We start from the raw sequence: 21,845 nt of genomic DNA on the forward strand, positions 1-21,845 counted from the left end.
TCATGCCCCGACGGTGTCTGAATGGCTTACACGCGTGGGAAGGATAGCCGAAATGGAAGAGTTGATCTACATAGCACGAGATTCACCATCCAAATTTGCTCAGACGTGGGCCTGTTGGACCCACTTTCGATCCACGGACAGATATTCCTCCTTGATGAACCCTAACATTCCTCCTTGTCCCAATAGCTGATTAAGTTGGTTTACCCAATCCCTCCTTGATAGACTAATCCAGCCATTATTATCAGGTACCTTGGGAATACCCCTCACGGGGTCTCAGAGGGCGCTCCCGCAGATGTTTTCTGTATTAGAGCGCGACTGCGCACGTTTTCGGTTCATTCAACTTACACTTTTCACTGCTATATCTGTTCTCTTTTTCTATTATTGCTAATAAAAAAATTTTATGGGAAAAAAAAAAAAAAAAAACTATGCATCCTTCAGAAACGAGTTTCACATGTGTATTTTTACTGTGTATTTAGTGGATTGCCTACAGTGTTGATTTAAATATGCAACATCAAAATTTGCATATGTCATACAGTATGCTGACTTACATTTGTCTCTATATTTATTAATAAGGACTTCAAAGGTTATGAATGAGCTCTATGATATTTAATAACATGAAACCACACTCAAACAATGCAGCATGGCTATTCACAGCCAATGGTCAATGCGCTTTTCATTGACAGGTATCATCTTTGTTAAATGTTAGGGGCAGAACCATTTTGGAACACCACACTGAATATGTAATTTTCTGTTGTATACTTTGAATACATTAAAGTATACTTTCCTATACACTGGCAAATGCATTAGTACGCAAAAGGTACATTCATATCAATGGAAAACAAAGTCATGTGAAAAGTCAGATTAATCAGCAATGTTCTCCGCTGTGATGCATTGGTAAGCTCTGTGCTTTGGTTCCCAGTCTGTAGCCATGCAGTAAGCTCTAAACAATAGTGTATATATTAAGCTGGATGGATAAGTCCATTGTCAACAAAGAACTGAAAGGACACGTGTATGGGTATCTAGAGGTGACAATTGTTTTTTACAGACATTATTCAATACATATAAACATTCTACAGAATGAAAAAATATGCCAAAATGCAGAAGTCTCGTGTTCGGAAAATGTAACTTACACACATGCACAGATCAACGGAGATGCACAGAAGCACTGGTTTTTACAAGAGTATGGCCATGTACAGTCAATCACTTGTATGGCAGGCTATATGCGCCACCTTCGGTTCAGTGGGCACAGGAAAATGCCCAAAATGTTACGTCAATAAAAAATAGATAAATAATAATACTAATAATATTTGACCCCCAAGATGCAAATGGGAAGCATTGCTGTAGTGGTAACTGCCCACTCTGCTCCCTTCTGTCAGCAATCTGGTGATCTCATGTGCGCCTATTTCAACAAGCAAACTAGCTTTATAGTTTACCTGAATATTGTCTAAGTTTAAAGCAGTAAATAGAGCTGTCAACGCTGGTATCCCACTTCTTGTAATTAGGGGTTTTGCTATGCTCACAATGAGTCCCAATAGCCCCAACATCAAGGCTTAAGACAACTTAAACTATGGGTTAGTTCACAGTAGACTTACTTGCTGAAATAATCTGGTACTAAATAGTAAGCGTCAGTCAGAAGACTCAGGTCTGGGGAATTTTGCCGAGTCCATGTTTTAATCCTTAACATTCTAGAAAAGGTTCTATATTTTCTTTATCAGTAGTTTCTACACTCAGCATCAGCACTCAACATTTAAGAAAAGGGCTTATGATAATCCACTGGTTACTCCCCTCCTTTAAACTCTTCCCACCTCCCTTATTTTCCTTATCACCTTCTCTCGCTGGTTTCTCCTGCTCAATGTCCTCCTAAGCCCCTAGATACCCACCATTGCAGCCATTTTATCTTCTAAATTGTTTCATCCGCTAATCCCTAAATCCTGGGATGAAACATCCCTAGGAATGTTACTTCTAGTTCATCTTACATACAGTATGTTAAAACAAAGATATTGTTACGTTGATTGTAGGCCTTGTTAGGCGTTTCAGCATGATATGGATTTGATTAACATTGGACTTCTCTGTACATGTGGATGGACACCTTTAAAAATGTTGAAAATCCATAAACATAGAAACATTATAGTTCTATAAACTATAGAAGAAAATAATTTATGATAAACAACCCAGAAACTGAAAAAACTTTGAATTCTCGCAGCAAAAGCATCAGACTTTTAAGGCACTATTCCCTATAATGATGATCAGATGTTTTTATTAAATTTTTTTTAAAACACACACGCAAAACAAAGAAGTGCGATCATCTTTTGTAAAAGTCAGTTATCTATTCAGTTAACAATAAACCAGGATGAGAAATGACAAAAATACTTGGCACTAAGACATAATTCAAATTGCATCATTGTCTGTAGGAACTACCACAATCAATCAGGGACGTGATAGGTTGTATTACATATCCCATCTATTTGGCATCTTACCTTTCATGGTTCCTTTTTTCATATGTGATTTGCTGTTCTCGCATAATTCCTGTGAGCACGAGAGTGTAAACCAGTGGCTCACAAAAGACCAGTGATTCAGAGAAAATTGTCTCTACTGTACATTTAAATGCCCCCGCCCCAGTCATACGCGTCCCTACCTAAATTAGATTCATTTCTTGGTGATGTCATCCTGTCACTGGCTCCTTCATAATCAACCACGGCTTTTAGCAGCCTGACATTGTTGTGACTTTGACATCGACCAGACATTAAAGCAACATGTGTAGGATGCTTTGCTCTAATGCAGCCGATGGCCCAGTATCTAGAATATGAGAAGTGTCCGCAAGATAGATACAGATTAACAGAACAAAGTAAACAGAAGAAAAGACCCATTGACAGCGTCAAAGGAATATTTTCATTAGCAAGTAGGAGATCAACATACAAATCTCGGGTTTCAATGGACAGATTCCAAAATAGCTGGCAAGTGATCTGGATATTGACACCAACAGTAGTACACGTTCCAAAAGTGTAAGCATGAACCCAAGGCGTTTACAATTTAAACTGTCGTCTGACTATCCGCATTTCAAACTTATTTTGAATCCAATAAACATTTGCAACCGACAATCGTTTCCATTACAACAGATCTGTTTTCATCAACCTTCTAGGTAGAACACACAAGCGTTTTTGTAGCAGACACAGGATCACACTCAGTGTTTTCGTTGCTAAGAAAGAATTAATTGCAGTCAATGACTGTCTCTGTCAGGGATTTCAGCAATTTGAGACTCAGATTTTAAATAATTGTCTTTTTTTTAAAAGGAAGACGCTAGCTACAGAATCGTACTCCATGCAGTTTGATAATTTGGTACATAAATGATTTGTAATTCTATTCACAAACCTTGCAATTAGCTGTAAATTGCCAAAGAAAAAAGGGATTCCTACCTGAAGGAGGGACTATTGTCCTCCAGACCTAGCCCTTTGACACTGTTTTTCGGGGTAATGCATTTCCCCAAATTCTACATTTCTCGCTCATCCCCACCCCCTTTCCTGACTGGCCGGATTGCGTGCTCGGATAAGGGTCTGATATGGACCTGGGGGGGGGGACCCCCATGACGTTTTTTTGGCGTAGGGCTTCCCCTTTAACTGCATACAAGGTGACGGGGCCAGTGACGCTTCCTTCGCTAGTCCCGGCTACTTGGAGCCGCGCTCAAAATGAACGGACTTTTCCTCGTGCGGGAAAAGTCTGTTAATTTCAAAAGTACGGCGGACTAGCACACACACGGCCGTATTGTCCACCGGACTGCAAGTCTGGTGGACATATTTTGGTGCAAAACTACTTTTAGTCCGCACACGGGGGGATTGTTTTCCACTGGATTGTTTGATTGTGTGTACGCGGCATTAGACCTATTCTGCCAACAGTGAGCCCTGCAAACAGGATTCAAGGTGTGATCATTGCAGGGCAATATTGGTGCAAATATGTGGCTCTTGTACAATTGTGTCCTTGTCCACAGATTGATAAGGTGATTAACACCTGCCATACTACCCACATCCAAATAGAGACATTATATATCATCCAAGGTGGCCAGTTCTTTCTTTAGATCTGAACACTCACAGCGAAACAAATGTGCCCATGTGCACAATATAATGATCATCAGATCTGGGAAGTTAATGGCTTGGCTATAAGACATACTGAATCTATGCTCTGTAGTTGCTCCAGACATCCTCTAGAAAACTGCCAGCTTGGATTTTCCCAGAAAATCTTTACTGGTTTGCCCCAACAGATTAGCCAGCACCTGCATGTCAAATCACCATTTCCAGTCTATAGGCACCTTGAAAAAAAAAGTCTTGGGTGGTCCAATGTGCCCAGGTATAGCTACTTTTACACAAGATATCTGGTTATTTATTATGGACATAACTTTGTCTTGAGGCATTTCCTAAATGTGCTTGATCACTGGGGCTATTTAGAAACAGATCTAGGTGAGGAATGTCTGAGATCCTCTCACGCCTTTTGAACGGCATGTCCTTGGTTTGTAAACAAGCTTATGACAGACCAGGCTGTCTCCAAGTGATAAAAATTAGCACATTTAGATGTTACAGAGCCATATGCCATCCTGAAAGTATAAATAACTTTAGCACCACGTGTAATGAGATTAGTGTCCCATTAAAAAAGATCAAGTGGGATTTGTGAACAAGATGTTATTGAAATAGTTCAGATTTGTGGGCACACAACAATGGAGTGCATAATGTTTTAGGAAAAATGTGAATAAAACCCTCGTCAAGAGGCATTCAGATCTGTTTCCATGAGTTATTTCTAATCTCTAGTCTCTGTATAGCTAGCTAAGAAGCCAAAGGATACAACTAAATCCTAACATAATGAGTAGAGAGAGGGCCAATTACTGCTCCTTCTTAATCAGCACTATTAAGAATATGAAAGCAAAAGCAGCGGTTGATGAGCAAAAAGACTCATTACCCTCTCTAACTAGAAGCTGCTTAATGAGACATCTCATAACAAGCCAGAGCATGACTGTCCAACTACAGCTCAATGTAGTTTTTAAGTGTAGAAATGTTTTACTGCAGTGGCAGTTGTTTTGTATGGTTAACACAGGATCCTCTATTCACTGACTCTTAGGAAAAGGTGCTGAGGTACTCCCAGGTACCAAACTAGCTAGACAAAGCGTGGTGTCCCATGTGAAACAGTTGTTAGGAGTGCCTTTTTGTTATTCTGGAGAAAAAAAAGTCAAGTGTCTTAGCACCTTTTCTGGAGTGAAGGAATTATACCCTGTTTTCTGACTGGAGAGTACTGGGATTTACAGTTTCTCCAAAAAGCCAGAGGTGGTAGACCTGTTGGTGAATGACCATTTTTTTTCTCAACACAGAGGAAGTTAGTCTGAGTGTCACATCATTGTCTTTTACTTTGTTTGCCACTATCCACCAACACTATTATTTAGATAGCTAGATTATGGTGTTGTGTACTAAAAACACATTCTCTGCATTCATAAAGACTAGTGCAGACATATTTTGCACGTGCATTCTAAAAGTGGCAGCAGCATATGCCAAATTCATGTACCTGTCTAGAATTTGGCTCATGCTGCGCCACTTTCAGAATGCACATGGCATACTTTCATAAAATCTGTCTGCATCATGGTCTCTCTGCACATCAAAAGAGTTGGTCTTAATTGGCTACATTTTTATACGATACGAAAAGTATTTTATTTTGAATTTGGCAAAGGAATTGCGTCACAATTTTAAAAATGCACATTTTGGAATTACCTTGATTTCTGCAGCTTTATTGAATTCTCCCATTATACATACCATACATATAGCCAAGAGTAAGCTAGTTTTGTTAGTTCTAGCTCATCATAAGTCTGTGCCTAGGAAGGCAAAATTTCCAAGGGACAGTATGCTGCTGTTTTATCTTATTACATTTCATGTTTTATCAATGCAGGCTTACATATTTCAGTACATGGAGCTTACACTTATATAGTTCACACAAGATGCAAGGAACAACGTGCTATCCACACAGTAGTCATGACTATGTAGACCTATTATTAAAATCCTTCTCTGCGCTATTTCTTTTTTTTAACAAATTATTTACCATTCAAGGAATTCAGCAATGTATTATAGGACAGAAAGGAAAGAACAAAAAACAAAACCACTCAACTAATAATGCAGAATATACACAAATAAAACAACGGGCGATGAAGACCGTGTGCCATTTCCAACTTAATAAAAACGACCTACTACTTTTGCTGTGTCTTCTGTTGTACACCAGATACTTTTTGACCAGTCCCTAGCCTCAGTCATTCCAAAAACTAAAGCAGGCTTACCAAACAATCTTTTTAATTCCTTCAGCACAGCACATAAAAGGTAGCACTAAGCTATCAGCAGAAATTCTAGATACTTTACATTTACCGGCAGGAAATGACAAGTTTGTACAGCTGCAAATTTTCAGATGTCCTTATGAGCTTAAATGTAAGGAAAACAGTGGTGGCATATAACCAAACAATTATAATGAAGGTGAACAGTGATGCCAGGCATGACAGGAAATTCTGTTCATTCCTTACTAAGACATTAACACAACTTTATAATAAATGTATTCTTTCTCTAATCCACCAATGATTTTAAAACCGCAACATTTAACAACTCTACGGTACAATGTGTCAATGGATTGTAGGACGGTTCTGGAAGTAGTTCACACATTTTCTTCATTCCTATAATTTTTCCCCACATTTATGAGGCACCTAATCTACATGTAATATCTGCGCTAAAAAATGCCTAGTAGTGGCCTTTCAGGCCATACTATCAGAGATATAATAGATGGGCTTTCACAGCAGCCATTCCATTAAAAAAATAATACTATAATACTAGCTTAAATTTAGAATGAGAAATGCGTTCAGTTATATCAGCCCTTACACACAGCTTTGGATCCATCCTTTGCTGTTATTGTCCATATCTGCCCTGTCTTTTTTGTAGCAATCATAAGTCTGATGTTGTTGCAAAGCTATACAAGTCACTACTACTGAGAAATCAATGGTTTGTGATAGTCACAGAACAGTAACTAGCAGTATGTTTTTGTACTGTAGTAACTTTGACAGGGAGTTGGGTTTTGAAAGTCTTTGAGAAACTGGCAATTAAGGTGTCCTGGGTTGTGTCCTGGGTTCAATATCCTGCCCAGCAACATCAAAAGTACACAAAGGGACCTCAGTTAGGCCAAGTGGTAGTATGAAAACCTAAATCCTGCAAAAATGGGCACCTTTACCTTTTAAAAGCGCACTGGATATATTTACAAGTAAATTAAAATTCCCCTTTAAAGCAGCAAAGGTCCCAGGTAAGCATCGCTGGCTTCTACAAAACACTCAAGGATCTACAAGAGACTAAAGAACTATTGCAGACCTGCTAATACCAAAGCCCAACACAAACTGCAAGGGTATGCAGATATTCATACCAACCAACATTATTATTTCAAGATGTAAACAGACATAAAACAATATTAGAAGATAAAGATAAACCTTGGTCAAAAACCCAGGTACACAGATGAAATATAGATATATAAACTGTTTTATGAATTGTTTCTGCATAAGGGTGGCACAACTTTCTCTGTTACAGTTAAGGCTATCAAATGAACAGTGAAGAAGCAAAAAGTGATATGGAATAATACATAAGGAAGGAGTAAAAGAGAGAAGAGTACAAGGGCGGATGAGGGGGGGGGGGGGGGGGCATCAGACTCTAGAACCTATTGTTTAGGAGGAGTCAGTGGAATTTAAGATTTCATTAAATTGATTTACCTAAGTGCTCAGTCTCGTGGCCAACACTGAGGTGAGAGACATAATATATGGGGATGGGAACCTAGCAGGCAAGGTTTGTGTAAAACCTCAAAAATGGGCGCTAGGTACCTTTTAATCACTGTAGAAACTTTGCATCAAAGCAAGGTATTGTGCTTAGGGCAATTGTTTTCCAATATTGTTTATAAATACCTACTGGTAAGTTCAGTTTCTTCTCTCTTTGTATACTCCAAGAGCCAAAATGAAAGGAGATCAAAAGCTAAATACTAGAAGGCAATGCTTTTGAATAATATTTTTTTTTTCTGCTGCCAAGTGAACCTTTAGTATGTGATACCAACCTAGTATGCAAAAATGTATGTCACTAAAAGGGTCAATTTGTACCCAAAAAGAATACTACAAGCATGATTTTCCATCTTGGTATAGATAGTTCAACAAAAGCCGAATTAAACGGCTAGTATTAAAATACTTGTGCACACCTCAAAAGACACCATCAACCACAAATGGTCTTTTGAGATTCCATGTAGTCTACATTTTAAAGCAGAAAAAGTCAATACACAGGAGAAAACAGTCAAGCACTCGTAATATTTTTTTTAACCAAGAAAAGGTTTATTGAACATATGCAAAAAAAAAAAAATATTACATAGGAGTAGTCAAACCAAAAACGGTGCAACAGGCACCAAACAACAGAAAAATTAGGATATATTCCATATCTGACACAGCATAATAGAATCGCAATATACACAGTACCATGTCCATCAGCAGCACACACATAGATACAGTAAATAAATCGCCCAGGTATGCCCAAGGAAGAGGTAGCGATCTCATCATCCAGAGTGATCCCAAAGGGCTAGTCCTCGCAGCTGTCTGCGCTCTCCAACCACCTATCCCATATTTTGTTGAATTTTAGCGGGCACCCTCTGTTGGAGTATATAATTTTTTTGAAAGGCAGGGTGCGGTTAACAGCCCCCTTCCACTGCTGGAACGTAGGAGGATCCGGCCTAAGCCACATTTGTGCTATCTGCATCCTAGCAGTAAAAAGAGTCTCCTGTAAGAAGGTATGTAAGTATTTACTTTCCTCCTGAAGGGGGAGGAGTCCAGGTAAACACTGGCGTGGGCAGAGCGTAAGAGGAGAACCCATATGATCATGTAGAAATTGTATAACCTGTGCCCAGTACCTGTGAACGGGGGGGCAGGTCCATATAAGGTGGAAGAACGTGCTATTTCTGTCGCCACATCTGGGGCATGTAGGATCAAGGTCAGGCTTATATTTGGCAAGGCGGTTGGGAGTCAGATAGGAACGGTGCAATATGTAAAGATGGGTCAGTCTGTCAGACAATTTAGGGGATACCTCCGTCGACACCGCCAGCATCTCCTCCCAGTGATCATCCTCCACCCGCCCAATGTCAGTCTCCCACCTAGCTTTAAGAGTATACGCATGAGTTGTAGCCCGGGGAGTGAGTAGGTATGTGTACAAGGTGGAGATAAGTTTTCGGGGATCCTCACCGAAAAGCAACTTTGCCAGTGGGAGGTCCGCGAGAGCAGGGGGTGCATTCCCAAATTGCGTCTGTAGGGTGTGACGTACTTGCAGGTATCGAAAAAATAGATGATTAGGGAGGCCAAATTCCTCCTTAAGGGCCTGGAACGTCTTGACGCCCCGGTTAGTAAAAAGTTGGGATAGATATACAATACCTCTGCAGATCCACACTTATATCTACACTATAATCCGGTACTTGCAGCAGCTCAGGCAGTTCAAGGTTATCCCAAAGGGGCGTGTGTGTATGTAGGGAAGGAGCCTCAGATCTGGACATCGCCAACTGCCAAACCCGACAGTGGTGTGTGAGCATGCCGCGTCCAGGCCCCGAGCGATGGACATTTCTGTGTTTACAAAAAACAATTCGGAAGGGATGCGCGATCACGTCTGTCGCCGAGGTGCACACCAGATACGAGTACCGCATTTTATCGTACGTGTTGAGATAATAAAAGTGGGAAAGCTGGGAGGCCAGGTAGTACGCTTCCAAGTCAGGAAGCGCAACACCCCCAAGGCGGACCGGACATTTGAGGGTCTGCCAGGCCAACTTGTGCCTGGAAGAGCCCCAAACAAACGAATTAAGGATCGATTCCATGTCACGGAACAGGTGGGATGGCACCTGAAGCGGGGCATGCCAAAACAGATACAATAATTTAGGGAGAAGAATCATTTTAATAAGACCCAAGCGGCCCATGACCCCAAGAGGGAGTCTGGACCACACCTGGGTCTTCTGTTTCAACAGAGAAAAAATAGGTGCAAGGTTAAGGCCAACATAGTCCGCCGGGGAGCGAGAGCAGTACACTCCCAGGTATTTAATCCTGTCCGTGCACATAAGAGGCTGTAGGGCCTGCATCTCCGTGGGGACGGAGACATCTATGGGGAGAATTTGGGATTTGGACCAATTTATGCGTAATCCAGAGAACACCCCAAAGCGCTGAATCACCTCCAGCGCCGCCGTCAGCGAGGGGCCAGCGTCCTCCAGGTACAGTAGCATATCGTCCGCGTAGAGACTTACAACCTCGGACACCTGGCCTAACCGAAGGCCGCGGATGTCCGGGTGCGCTCTAAGGGCAATAGCCAGGGGCTCCACCGCCAACGCGTACAGCATGGGCGAAAAGGGGCATCCCTGACGCGTGCCTCGCGACAGGGAGAAAGGGCTGGACATCCGGCCGTTAACCAGGATACGGGCAGTGGGGGCCTGATAGAGAAGCTGAACCCACCGTATGAATCTAGGGCCAAATCCAAACTTATGGAGGCATTCCCACAGGTACCCCCACTCCACCGAATCAAATGCTTTAGCAGCATCCAAACTAACCACCACCCTGGAACCGACATTGTCATGGGGGGCCTGTAGGTTCATGAACAGTCTCCTAAGGTTAAAAGCTGTGTTCTTTCTGGGCATAAAACCTGTCTGGTCTGTATGTATGAGGTGTAGAATAACCTTATTAAGTCTAAGGGCGAGGATCTTAGCCAGGATTTTTATATCCAGCTGCAGAAGTGATATGGGGCGATAGGACTCAGGACAAAGGGGGTCTTTACCTGGTTTAGGGATCAACACTAACAAAGCTTCATTCATGGACCTGGGAAGTACACCGGAGTCAAATATGTGCGTGTAGAGCAAGTGAAGCTTGGGAAGAAGGACCTCTTGAAATTGAGTATAAAACTCCCGTGGAAGACCGTCTGAGCCAGGAGCTTTAGACGGTGGTAGACATGCGATGGCCTCTGCAATACAGTCTTCAGTTATGGGGGCCTCCAGGAGCTCCACCTGGGAGTCCGTGAGGACCGGAAAATTCACAGTCTGGAGTAGAGCACGCAGTCCATCCAAGGAGCCAGCAGCCCCAGATGTGTATAGATCCGTGTAAAACCGGCGGAATTCATGGGCTACCTCCGTTGGATCCGACAGCGCGACTCCAGTCTCAGACCGAAGTTGGACCACTACCGGAGGACTATGGTCCAGGTGAGCCATATAGGCAAGCAGCTTTCCAGCCCTCTCCCCATATTCGTAACCCTTTTGCTTGCAATAAAAAACTTGTCGCTCTGCTTTGTCAAGATGCAGGTGATCAACAAGCCTGGACTGCATTTTCACCCCAGCAGCGTTAGAAGGAGTGGGATGCGCTAGAAATTCCCTTTCCAACTCAGCTAGCACCCCCTCGGCCTGCTGTAAGGCGAGCCGCGAGGAGCGTTTGTGCCGATTAATATGAGTTGACATCAACACGCGTGCGTGTAATTTAAAAGCCTCCCACACCAGGCCAAACGAAGCAGTGCCCACATTAGTCCGGAAGAAATAGTCCCATTCACGCCGGATCGCCTCCAAGTCTGGGAGGACCGTCAGCCAGAAAGGATTCAACCTCAGCACTCGTAATATTTACATGAAAACCAACCTGTTAAATGCTTAAAACAGCTGTATGGTCAGCTTCTGGAACGAAGCATGAATATGACATTACCTATTAAAAAGCCTTAGAAGTCTTAAAACTAGTTTAAGAATGTTGTCCCTACCTTTAATCTGGAGATTTAGATTCAAGTCCAGTAGTGGAGAAAACCAATAGCAGGTCATGCCAAATGGACAACTTTCTACCTACCACAATTCTTTGCAATCTCAGTGAATTTAAATTATTAACCATTTATTTGAACTGCAAACTGATTTCAATGTGTTGCAGAACAGAAAATTGTCAACGGGAGCTTAAATTGCTATTTATGAGGAGATTGCACTAACCCACGTGGGTAATTCTATGTGAATTCAAACACAAAGTTACCATCTAAATTCACAATCTTTATTGAAAATACTTTACTATGTGTTTAGCTTAGGAGGATGTCTTATTTATCTGATGGAGAAAGTTTACCAGACATGCTATGGCAAGCTGGGCTTATACAGACTCAGTCACCAAATTAAAAAAAAACTGTAAATAAAATCACAGATAAATCTAGTATTTTAAATGCCTACTTGCAGTTTTTCTCCTTTCAATAAATGATTTGTTTTATTCACTTTTGACTTGCTAACAAATTTTAACATCTTCAGTAAGAATTGATTTCCAAGCACAGACCCCTTCCTCCTATGGTATCTTAGTCCGCACCTATTCTGGAGTGTCCAATCAAAGCGTATCTGTAGCCGAAACTTTATTTTATTTTTTTAGTTCTTAATAGAGTAGGGACGGATTGGAATTACGGCCAGGTTATTTATTGTATTTTTTGCTGTCTATGTACCATTGGGGTAATTTCCTTTTACTTCCTGTTCCAGAGATAAAACTGGGGAATTCCCCTCTTGGACAAATGTCCCTATTAGAATTCGATTTCTCCTTACTTTTTGTTCTGAGAACAAACTTAAAACAATACTTAAAACCACAATAAAAATGTTAGAGGGTCTAACCCTTCCCTACTCTATTTAAAAAAAAACTAAAAAAAAGTTCCTATTATGTGCTGGACCAACTCATTCATGCCCTCCTTCACATCCCTACATAAACTCTAATACGGCAGCCAGGGGAGGAATGAAGGGGAATACTATTGAGTGTGCCTTGGTGGTACAGTGCCTTGCGAAAGTATTCGGCCCCCTTGAACTTTTCATCCTTTTGCCACATTTCAGGCTTCAAACATAAAGATATAAAATTTTAATTTTTTGTGAAGAATCACCAACAAGTGGGACACAATTGTGAAGTGGAATGAAATCTATTGGATAATTTAAACTTTTTTAGCAAATAAAAAACTGAAAAGTGGTGCGTGCAAAATTATTCGGCCCCTTTACTTTCAGTGCAGCAAACTCACTCCAGAAGTTCAGCGAGGATCTCTGAATGATCCAATGTTGTCCTAAATGACTGATGGTGATAAATAGAATCCACCTGTGTGTAATCAAGTCTCTGTATAAATGCACCTGCTCTGTGATAGTCTCAGGGTTCTGTTGAAAGCGCAGAGAGCATCATGAAGACCAAGGAACACACCCGGCAGGTCCGTAATACTGTTGTGGAGAACTTTAAAGCCGGATTTGGATACAAAAAGATTTCCCAAGCTTTAAACATCCCAAGGAGCACTGTGCAAGCGATCATTTTGAAATGGAAGGAGTATCAGACCACTGCAAATCTACCAAGACCTGGCCGTCCCTCTAAACTTTCAGCTCAGACAAGGAGAAGACTGATCAGAGATGCAGCCAAGAGGCCCATGATCACTCTGGATGAACTGCAGAGAACTACAGCTGAGGTGGGAGAGTCTGTCCATAGGACAACAATCAGTCATACACTGCACAAATCTGGCCTTTATGGAAGAGTGGCAAGAAGAAAGCCATTTCTCAAAGATATCCATAAAAAGACTCGTCTAAAGTTTGCCACAAGCCACCTGGGAGACACACCAAACATGTGGAAGAAGGTGTTCTGGTCAGATGAAACCAAAATCAAACTTTTTGCCCACAATGCAAAACGATGTTTGGCGTAAAAGCCACACAGCTCATCACCCTCAACACACCATCCCCACTGTCAAACATGGTGGTGGCAGCATCATGGTTTGGGACAGGGAAGATGGTTAAAATTGAGGGGAAGATGGATGCAGCCAAATACAGGACCATTCTGGATGAAAATCTGTTGGAGTCTGCAAAAGATCTGAAACTGGGACGGAGATTTATCTTCCAACAAGACAATGATCCCAAACATACAGCAAAATCTACAAAGGAATGGTTCACAAATAAACGTATCCAGGTGTTAGAATGGCCAAGTCAAAGTCCAGACCTGAATTCAATCGAGAATCTGTGGAAAGAGCTGAAAACTGCTGTTCACAAACGCTCTCCATCCAACCTCACTGAGCTCGAGCTGTTTTGCAAGGAAGAATGGGCAAGAATTTCAGTCTCTCGATGTGCAAAACTGATAGAGACATACCCCAAGCGACTTGCAGCTGTAATCGCAGCAAAAGGTGGCTCTACAAAGTATTAACGCAAGGGGGCCGAATAATTTTGCACGCCCCACTTTTCATTTTTTTATTAGTTAAAAAAGTTTCAAAAATCCAATAGATTTCGTTCCAGTTCACAATTGTGTCCCAGTTGTTGGTGATTCTTCACAAAAAATATAAATTTTAAATCTTTATGTTTGAAGCCTGAAATGTGGCAAAAGGTTGAAAAGTTCAAAGGGGCCGAATACTTTCACAAGGCACTGTAGCTTTGGAGTCTGCTGGGGCTTCTACAAAACTAGTGTGAAGGCTTCTTAAAACAGAAGGTCCAATTTCCATCACAAATAAAAAGAATATGAGTTTTATACTTTATTATAAGAAAATAGGCAGAGCCATTAAAAATATTTTTTTTTTACAGCAAGATAAACTGTGCATGCAGAACCTCCAACCTAGAGCACCACTACAATCAAACATTATGGAGTAATTTATTCCAAACAGCATAAAGTTGTGTCAAGCTCGCTGACCATTGTCAATGTAGTGTATAGAATTCACAGCATTAGGGCTTGGCGAGCAGCCAAAAAAGTGAAAAAAAAAAAAAAAGCGTAGATACTTTTGAGGCTGATTAATTAATGATTTGTAAATGTTCCACACAATAAATTGTGTGAGGATTTACTTCAATTATTCAGTTATGTGAAAAGCAATTCCAGTTTACTCTTATCTGCACCTGATTATCTAATTGAAGTGAATGTTCACTCAGTTTATTATATGAACATTCTCAACTATTTTAGTAAATCAGCCTCTGTTTTAAGACCATTTATATGCAGAAACATTCTAGAAGTTCACAAATAATATACATTTGCTACAGTATTTGCAAAGGTTGCAATGATAATCAATAAACTGGAACATGAACTAATGCTGATGGGTAACTCAACAAAGTATGGCGTAGGCCAGCCACTCGCAACCTTTTTAATGAGGAGGAACCCTTGAAATAACTTTCTAGTCTCAGGGAATAATTTCTGTATCTACAGCTCATAATACATTAATATGATGATCACTCAGAAAAATGCGCATTATAACCTTATAGTAAGTGGGATGAATTCTCCCTTGCAGATAGGTAAACGATCATTAATTTCAGTGGTTACTTATTTGAGGCAGAAATTGTTCTTTAATCAAGAAACCCCCAGGAAGCTCCAGAGGAACTCTAGGGTTCTACAGAACCCTGGTTGAGAAAGGCTTGTCTAAGTGGTCAGAGCTCTTACCTTACAGTGTCCATCATCCATTATTTGCTTAGTTTGCATACTGTCCCTGTGTTTATTTGTCTTTCCTCTGACAACCTAAAATATTCTGGTATGATAATTAGTTTCTGAGGAATATCAGACCATGAGTTCAACTTGGGCACTCCACTGATACAAGGTTATGTACGCTGTAATATTCTGTGTAGTATGTTGGCACTGCGTAACCATAATGAATAAAAATAATATGTCCTCTCTCATAGAAGAGAATAAAGTATTTAGTCTTATAAACCACTTTAAATCGAAGTGTTCCAGTTGATGAAGTGCCAGTATCTTTAAAAGTCAACAAAATGGACAGCTTTTTCAGCTTCTCTTGCTCTGATAGGTTAACATAACCCATCAGAGTTTTTCTTTAAACCTTGGCGTCACAGAAAGCATAACTAAGCCTCCCTTCTCTAACTAAACTTGTTGAAAACATATTACTCTGTGTCTCAATCCTGTAAATGTAACAGTACAGCCTTGAGGAATTGATCACACAGTAAATCTTTTTTCATTATCAGTAGCCAGGAAAGCAGGATATCAGATGTACAGGCATTAACACTTGCTGACAGGATAGTAATTTGTACTCACCAGACAAACAGACTGGCACGATCCTGCTATCTATAAAAAACACTGACAGGTTGCCTCAAATGTACTATTGTCCACAAATATGAGAGGGTGGAGATCTTTCTAATATAAAAGACCTTCTATTATCAGCAAGCAAAAACATCAGCTTTTTAGAGCTGGATAAACGCTGCACTCCACGCTGCACAAAAAGCAAACGCTGCACAGCAGCAAGCCAACGCTATCGCACAGGAGCAAACCAAGGCGCTGTGCCAACAGATTAGTGCTGCACTACAGCAAGCTGTTACCGCACAGGAGCAATCGCAGGGGCTGTTTGAACAGCTAGTCACTGATGCAAAAGCGGATAGGAAAACCTTGCCTGAGGTTGTGGAGATGCTTGCACAGTGGTCATTTGCTAAAGTTGATGATGTTGGAGACAAGCCCTCAGTCATCCATGTGGGTCGCTTTCTTTCTAGGATGACTGCAGATGATGATCCAGAGGCCTTTCTGCTAACGTTTGAATGGACCGCTGAGAGGGAAGGTTGGCCTAAAACCCAGTGAAGAATCGCAGAAGACCTACTATGATTTGGAATCAGAAGCGGGAGACTATGAAAAGGTCAAACGGGAAATCCTGGCACGACTTGGTGTCACTTTGGCAGTTCGAGCACAGCGGGTCCACAACTGGTTCTTTCAAGGTGAGAAGCCCCCAAGATCGCAGATGTTTGACCTAATTCACCTGGTGAGGAAATGGCTACAGCCGAAGTCCCTGTCTGGGCCACAAATAGAGGAGCGTGTGGTCATGGATCGCTTTCTGAGGTCACTACCAATTCCCCTGCAGAAGTGGGTGAGTCAAGGAGACCCCAAATCGGCAGACAACCTGGTGGAACTCGTTCACAGGTACTTTGCTGCAGAGAACCTGGTCACCACCCCTACAACCGCACAGACTTTCCACCCACAGCCACGGTTTCCCTATGTTTGCAGCTGTTTCATGCGCTGCAGCTCCAAATATGGGAAAACCAATGTGGCAAATGACTGTTAATGATAAGCCTATTACAGCCTTGCTGGACTCTGGAAGTCTAGTGACTTTGCTTACAGCTGAAATGATTGAACCTGTGAATTGTCATGCTAAAAAAATTGCTGTGATCTGTATACATGGGGATACCCGGGAGTATCCTATAACTATTGTTCAGTTTAAAACTGGCTTAGGTACGGTGACCCATCAGGTTGGACTTGTCCCCCACTTGGTGCACGAGGTTATCATTGGTAGAGACTTCCCTAAGTTTTGGGAACTGTGGGTTCGTCCCGACCCGGTCGCAGTACCTGACTCAGTGGCAGAGCCAGAACTCTTGGCCACTACTGACAATGTGGGTTCAGGGACTCTTCTCAGGGCTCCCAGGGTTTTCCTCTATCGGTTATGGCAGGAGAGCTGGAGTAGCCTGAGGAAGTCCCCACCACCAGTAGAGCTGGACAGCTGTCTGCTGAATCCGAGCCTACATTGGAGTTTGTTGACCTTATTGTGCACAAGGAACATTTTGGTACTGAGCAGAGAAAAGACCATACCCTTACCAGGGCCTGGGAAAATGTAATAGTGATTAATGATGTACCTGTCGAACCTGGGGACAGGCCCTGTTTTCCTTATTTCAGCAGCAATGAGGATTTACTGTATCGTGTATGTAAAATGAATGATGAAGTGGTTGAACAATCGGTGGTCCCTAAGCCATACAGACGGGTGGTGTTGGAATTTGCCCATGGGCACTTACTAGGAGGCCATTTAGGGGTTGAAAAAACAACTGAAAGGGTGTTGCGCAAGTTTTACTGGCCCGGGATACAGAAAGATATTGAGAATTATTGTCAATCCTGTCCTGTGTGTCAGATGTCAGCCCCACTACCCCACTTCCGAAGTCCTTTAGTGCCCTTGCCTATTATTGAAGTGCCCTTTGAGAGGATTGCCATGGACCTGGTGGGTCCACTCCCCAAGTCTGCCCGGGGTCATCAGCATATCCTCATAATCATGGATTATGCTACCCGTTACCCCGAAGCAGTTCCCTTACGCACCGTGTCTGCTAAAAACATTGCCAAAGAGCTGTTTATGGTATTCAGTCGGGTTGGCACCCCTAAAGAAGTCCTTACAGACCAGGGCACCCCATTTATGTCACAAATAACTAGGGAGCTGTGCAAGTTAAGGTGACGCAGTTGCGAACCTCAGTGTATCATCCTCAAACGGATGGCTTGGTGGAACGCTTCAATAAGACATTAAAGAGCATGTTAAAAAAGGCTGTTGACAAGGATGGGAAAAACTGGGACTTCCTGATACCATACTTGATTGGCATCAGGGAGGTTCCCCAGTCCTCTACGGGGTACTCTCCATTTGAGTGAGTGAATTATTTGTATAGCGCACAATGCGAACTGAATCGCCTCAAGGCACTGCGAAGAGCTTAGTTGTCCATCTTCTAGAAGAGGAAGGTCTTGAGTTTTTTCCTAAAGGCCTGGTGGTTTTCTTACAGGCGGATGTTGGTTGGTAGAGCGTTCCATAGCTGTGGTCCTTGGTCAGCAAATCTCTGTTCCCCCTTTGATTTGTACCGGGATTTGGGAACGAGGAGGAGGTTTTTGTTAGATGATCGAAGACTGCAGTTTGGTGTGTAGTGTTTTATTTTCTCAATTAGGTAGTGAGGAGCGTCTCTATGCACGCATTTGTGGGTGAGGCAGAGGGTCTTGAAAGTGATCCGATTCTTTATGGTTAGCCAATGTAGGTTCCTTAGGGAAGGGGAGATTGATTCCCATGTTTTTTTTCCTGTTATCAGCCTTGCTGCCGTGTTTTGGATAAGTTGTAATTGCGCAACTTGATATTGGGGTAATCCTATGTAAAGGGAGTTTGTGTAGTCAAGTCGTGAATTAATGACTGTTCCAACTACCACTGCTTTGTCATTTTTTGGGATAAAAGGGATGAGTCTGCGTAGCAGATGGTGAGAACCACTGACTACTGCTCCTATTTGTGCATCCATTGACATTTGTGAGTCAAAGATGACCCGAGACTCTTGGCCTTGGTCTTTGGGGAGATGGTCTGCCCAAAGATGGTGGGTGGTGTCCAGGAGGTCTTGGTTCGGGAATTATGGTTTGCGTGTAGGATAAGAAGCTCTGTTTTTGATTTGTTGTTTGAGGGAGTTAGTGGTCATCCAGTCTTCTATTAAACTGAGGCAATTTTCTAGTTGTTGTTGATGGTCTCTTTGTCCGTTGATACGGAGGTAAAGTTGCGTGTCGTCAGCGTACGAGTGGAAGCAGAGGTCTGAAAATCTGATGATTTGGAGGAGTGGGCGGATGTATATGTTGAAGAGGACTGGCAACAGGGGCGATCCTTGAGGGACTCCGCAAGCGACTGCCCGGCATTCAGAGGTGAATTCTCCTAGTTTTACTGTCTGTGAACGATTTCCTAGGAAGGAAGCGAACCATTGAAGATCTGAGCCTTTGACTCCTGCAACTTCTGTGAGGCGGATGAGTAGCGTATTGTGGTCTACTGTATCAAACGCTGCACTGAGGTCTAACAGTACCAGGAGAGTTGCTTTATGGGAGACACCCTCTGGGACTCTTAGACATAGCCAAAGAAACTTGGGAGGGGGAGCAGACACCCCATAAAAGTGTAATTGAGCATATCGCTCAAATGCAGGAGAGGATTGCAGCAATCATGCCGATGGTAAAAAAACACTTACTGGAGGCCCAGGCAGCCCAACAGAGAATATACAACAGGAGGGCCCAACTCTGTGTTTTCTAACCTGGTAACAGGGCCCTGGTGTTAGTTCCCACTATTGAGAAAAAGTTCCTGGCTAAGTGGCAGGGTCCCTTTGAAGTAATTGAAAGGGTTGGGGAAGTCAACTACAAGGTATATCAACCAGGAAAAAGGAAGCCCGAACAGGTTTACCATATAAACCTGTTAAAGCCCTGGAAGGATAGACTGGCATTAACTGTGAGGTCCCTCCCAGTAAGGCCTAAGGGTACCGAGTTCCCTCTGATCACTGAGGTCACGATTCCAGAAACCCTGTCATATTCCCAAAAACAGGAATCTAGAGAGTTCCTGATAAGGAATAGAGAGAAATTTTCAGAGTTAGCTGCCATGACTTCAGCAGTTCAGCATGATATTGTTACTGAAGCTGGGGAACGTGTCAAGCTCAAACCGTACCAAATTCCTGAAGCGAGGAGAAAGGACATCAGCAATGAAGTTAAAAGAATGTGGAGCTAGATGTTATTGAGGAAACAAATAGTGACTGGTCTAGCCCGATTGTGTTAGTCCAAAAACCAGATGGCACTTGGAGGTTCTGTAATGACTTCAGGAAGCTTAATGCAGTGACGAAGTTTGACACATACCCATTGCCCAGAGTAGACAAACTTATAGACCGACTTGGTAAGGCTCGCTATCTTACCACTTTGGACTTGACAAAAGGGTATTGGCAAATACCCGTGACTGTGACCCTGGAGGGTTAATTTCAATATAAAAAAAATGCCTTTTGGGTTGCAAATGCCCCAACAACATCAGAGGGCCGCAGACAGGACCCTAAGACCCCACTGACAATATGCAGCAGCCTATTTAGATGACATAGTGGCACATAGCACTAAATGGGAGTCTCACTTGCCCCGTGTCCAGGCCGTCCTTGATTCGCTCTTCAAAGAAGGTTTTACAGCAAATCCAAAAAAATTTGCCATTGGTCTAGAGAAGGCCAAGTATTTGGGCTATTTGGGCTACACTATTGGTCGTGGTGTCATAAAACCTCAAGTGAGTAAAATAGAAGCCATCCAGGAGTGGCCACATCCTGCAAACAAGAAGCAGGTCAGGGCCTTTCTTGGCATTGCAGGGTATTATAGAAGATTTATTCCAAATTTTGCAACTATAGCTGCCCCTCTGACAGACCTTATGAAAGGGAAAGACTCTAATGGTGAAATGGTCCTCAGTAGCAGAGGAGTCTTTCCAAGTCCTGAAGAAGGCTCTTTGTGCACAGCCAGTACTGTACGATTTCTCCAAAGATTTTTTGGTTCAAATGGATGCGTCTGATGTTGGTATCGGGGCAGTACTATCACAGGTACACAATGGGGAAGAACACCCGCTGGTGTACCTAAGCAGAAAGCTCAATGACCATGAGAAAAAGTATGCAGTCAATGAAAAGAAATGTTTAGCCATAAAGTGGGCCGTGGACACGCTCAGGTACTATTTGTTAGGGCGCCAATTTGAGTTAATAACTGACCATGCTCTCCTGAAATGGATGGCCCAAAAGAAGGAGACTAATAGAAGGGTGAACCGGTGGTTTTTGGCTCTACAGGATTACTCCTTCACTGTAAAATACAGGCCATGTGTTGAGACGGGGAATGTAGATGCCCTGTCCCGTGTTCACTCCTGTTGGGCCACAGGTGTTCCAACCCTGGGGTTGAAACAAGGGGGGAGGATAGGTAGCAGAGCGTCCCAGAGAGAGCCAGGAAAAGTCCTGTTCGGGGTTTATACGTCTCCCAGGCTCCTCTCGTACACATTCAGAAGTCTCTGAGCCATGATCCAGTTTGGGTCTTGGTCCTCTTCCCCAGGCTAATTTAAGCTCACCTGAGCAGACAGCCTTTTCTCTCTGCCTGGGAAACACAGACCATGCTGATCTGAGAGCCAAAAAAGGTTGGTAAAAGCTGTTAAGCAATTTATGCAGAAACTGACAAGCGGTAGTAGTTAGGGCCTGCATATTGTGTAGTTAGAGCCGGGACACGGCTAGGATTTTTGTTTTGCGATCTTTGTTCTCATTTGTTTCTGGAACACTGTACAGCACCTGTATATAAACTTGTATATAACACAAATAAACAGCACTGTTTGTCACTACCTCACTGGATCTGGTATCTGTGCCTGAAG

General features: G+C 42.5%; 1 protein-coding gene across 46 annotated transcripts in view; it reads right to left on the reverse strand.

Annotated features, from left to right (window-relative positions):
- The window catches only part of SORBS1 (sorbin and SH3 domain containing 1), a 582,779-nt gene that overhangs the window by 208,340 nt on the left and 352,594 nt on the right, over positions 1 to 21,845 (reverse strand). For 40 of the 46 annotated variants that reach the window (XM_077454318.1, XM_077454305.1, XM_077454299.1 and 37 more), the window contains exon 1: positions 2,478 to 2,638. The exons of 5 other annotated variants lie outside the window; for them this stretch is intronic. In XM_077454318.1, coding sequence (XP_077310444.1) covers positions 2,478 to 2,623 — 146 coding nt within the window. In that variant the 5' untranslated portion in view covers positions 2,624 to 2,638. Of the gene's footprint in view, positions 1 to 2,477; positions 2,642 to 21,845 lie in introns of those variants that run through there. One more of the 46 variants, XM_077454312.1, reaches the window with a different exon arrangement.

Source organism: Lithobates pipiens, unplaced genomic scaffold (assembly GCF_037356315.1).
Source record: "Lithobates pipiens isolate NorthernLeopardFrog02 unplaced genomic scaffold, aLitPip1_a1.2 Scaffold_25, whole genome shotgun sequence".
Lineage (NCBI taxonomy): Eukaryota > Metazoa > Chordata > Amphibia > Anura > Ranidae > Lithobates > Lithobates pipiens.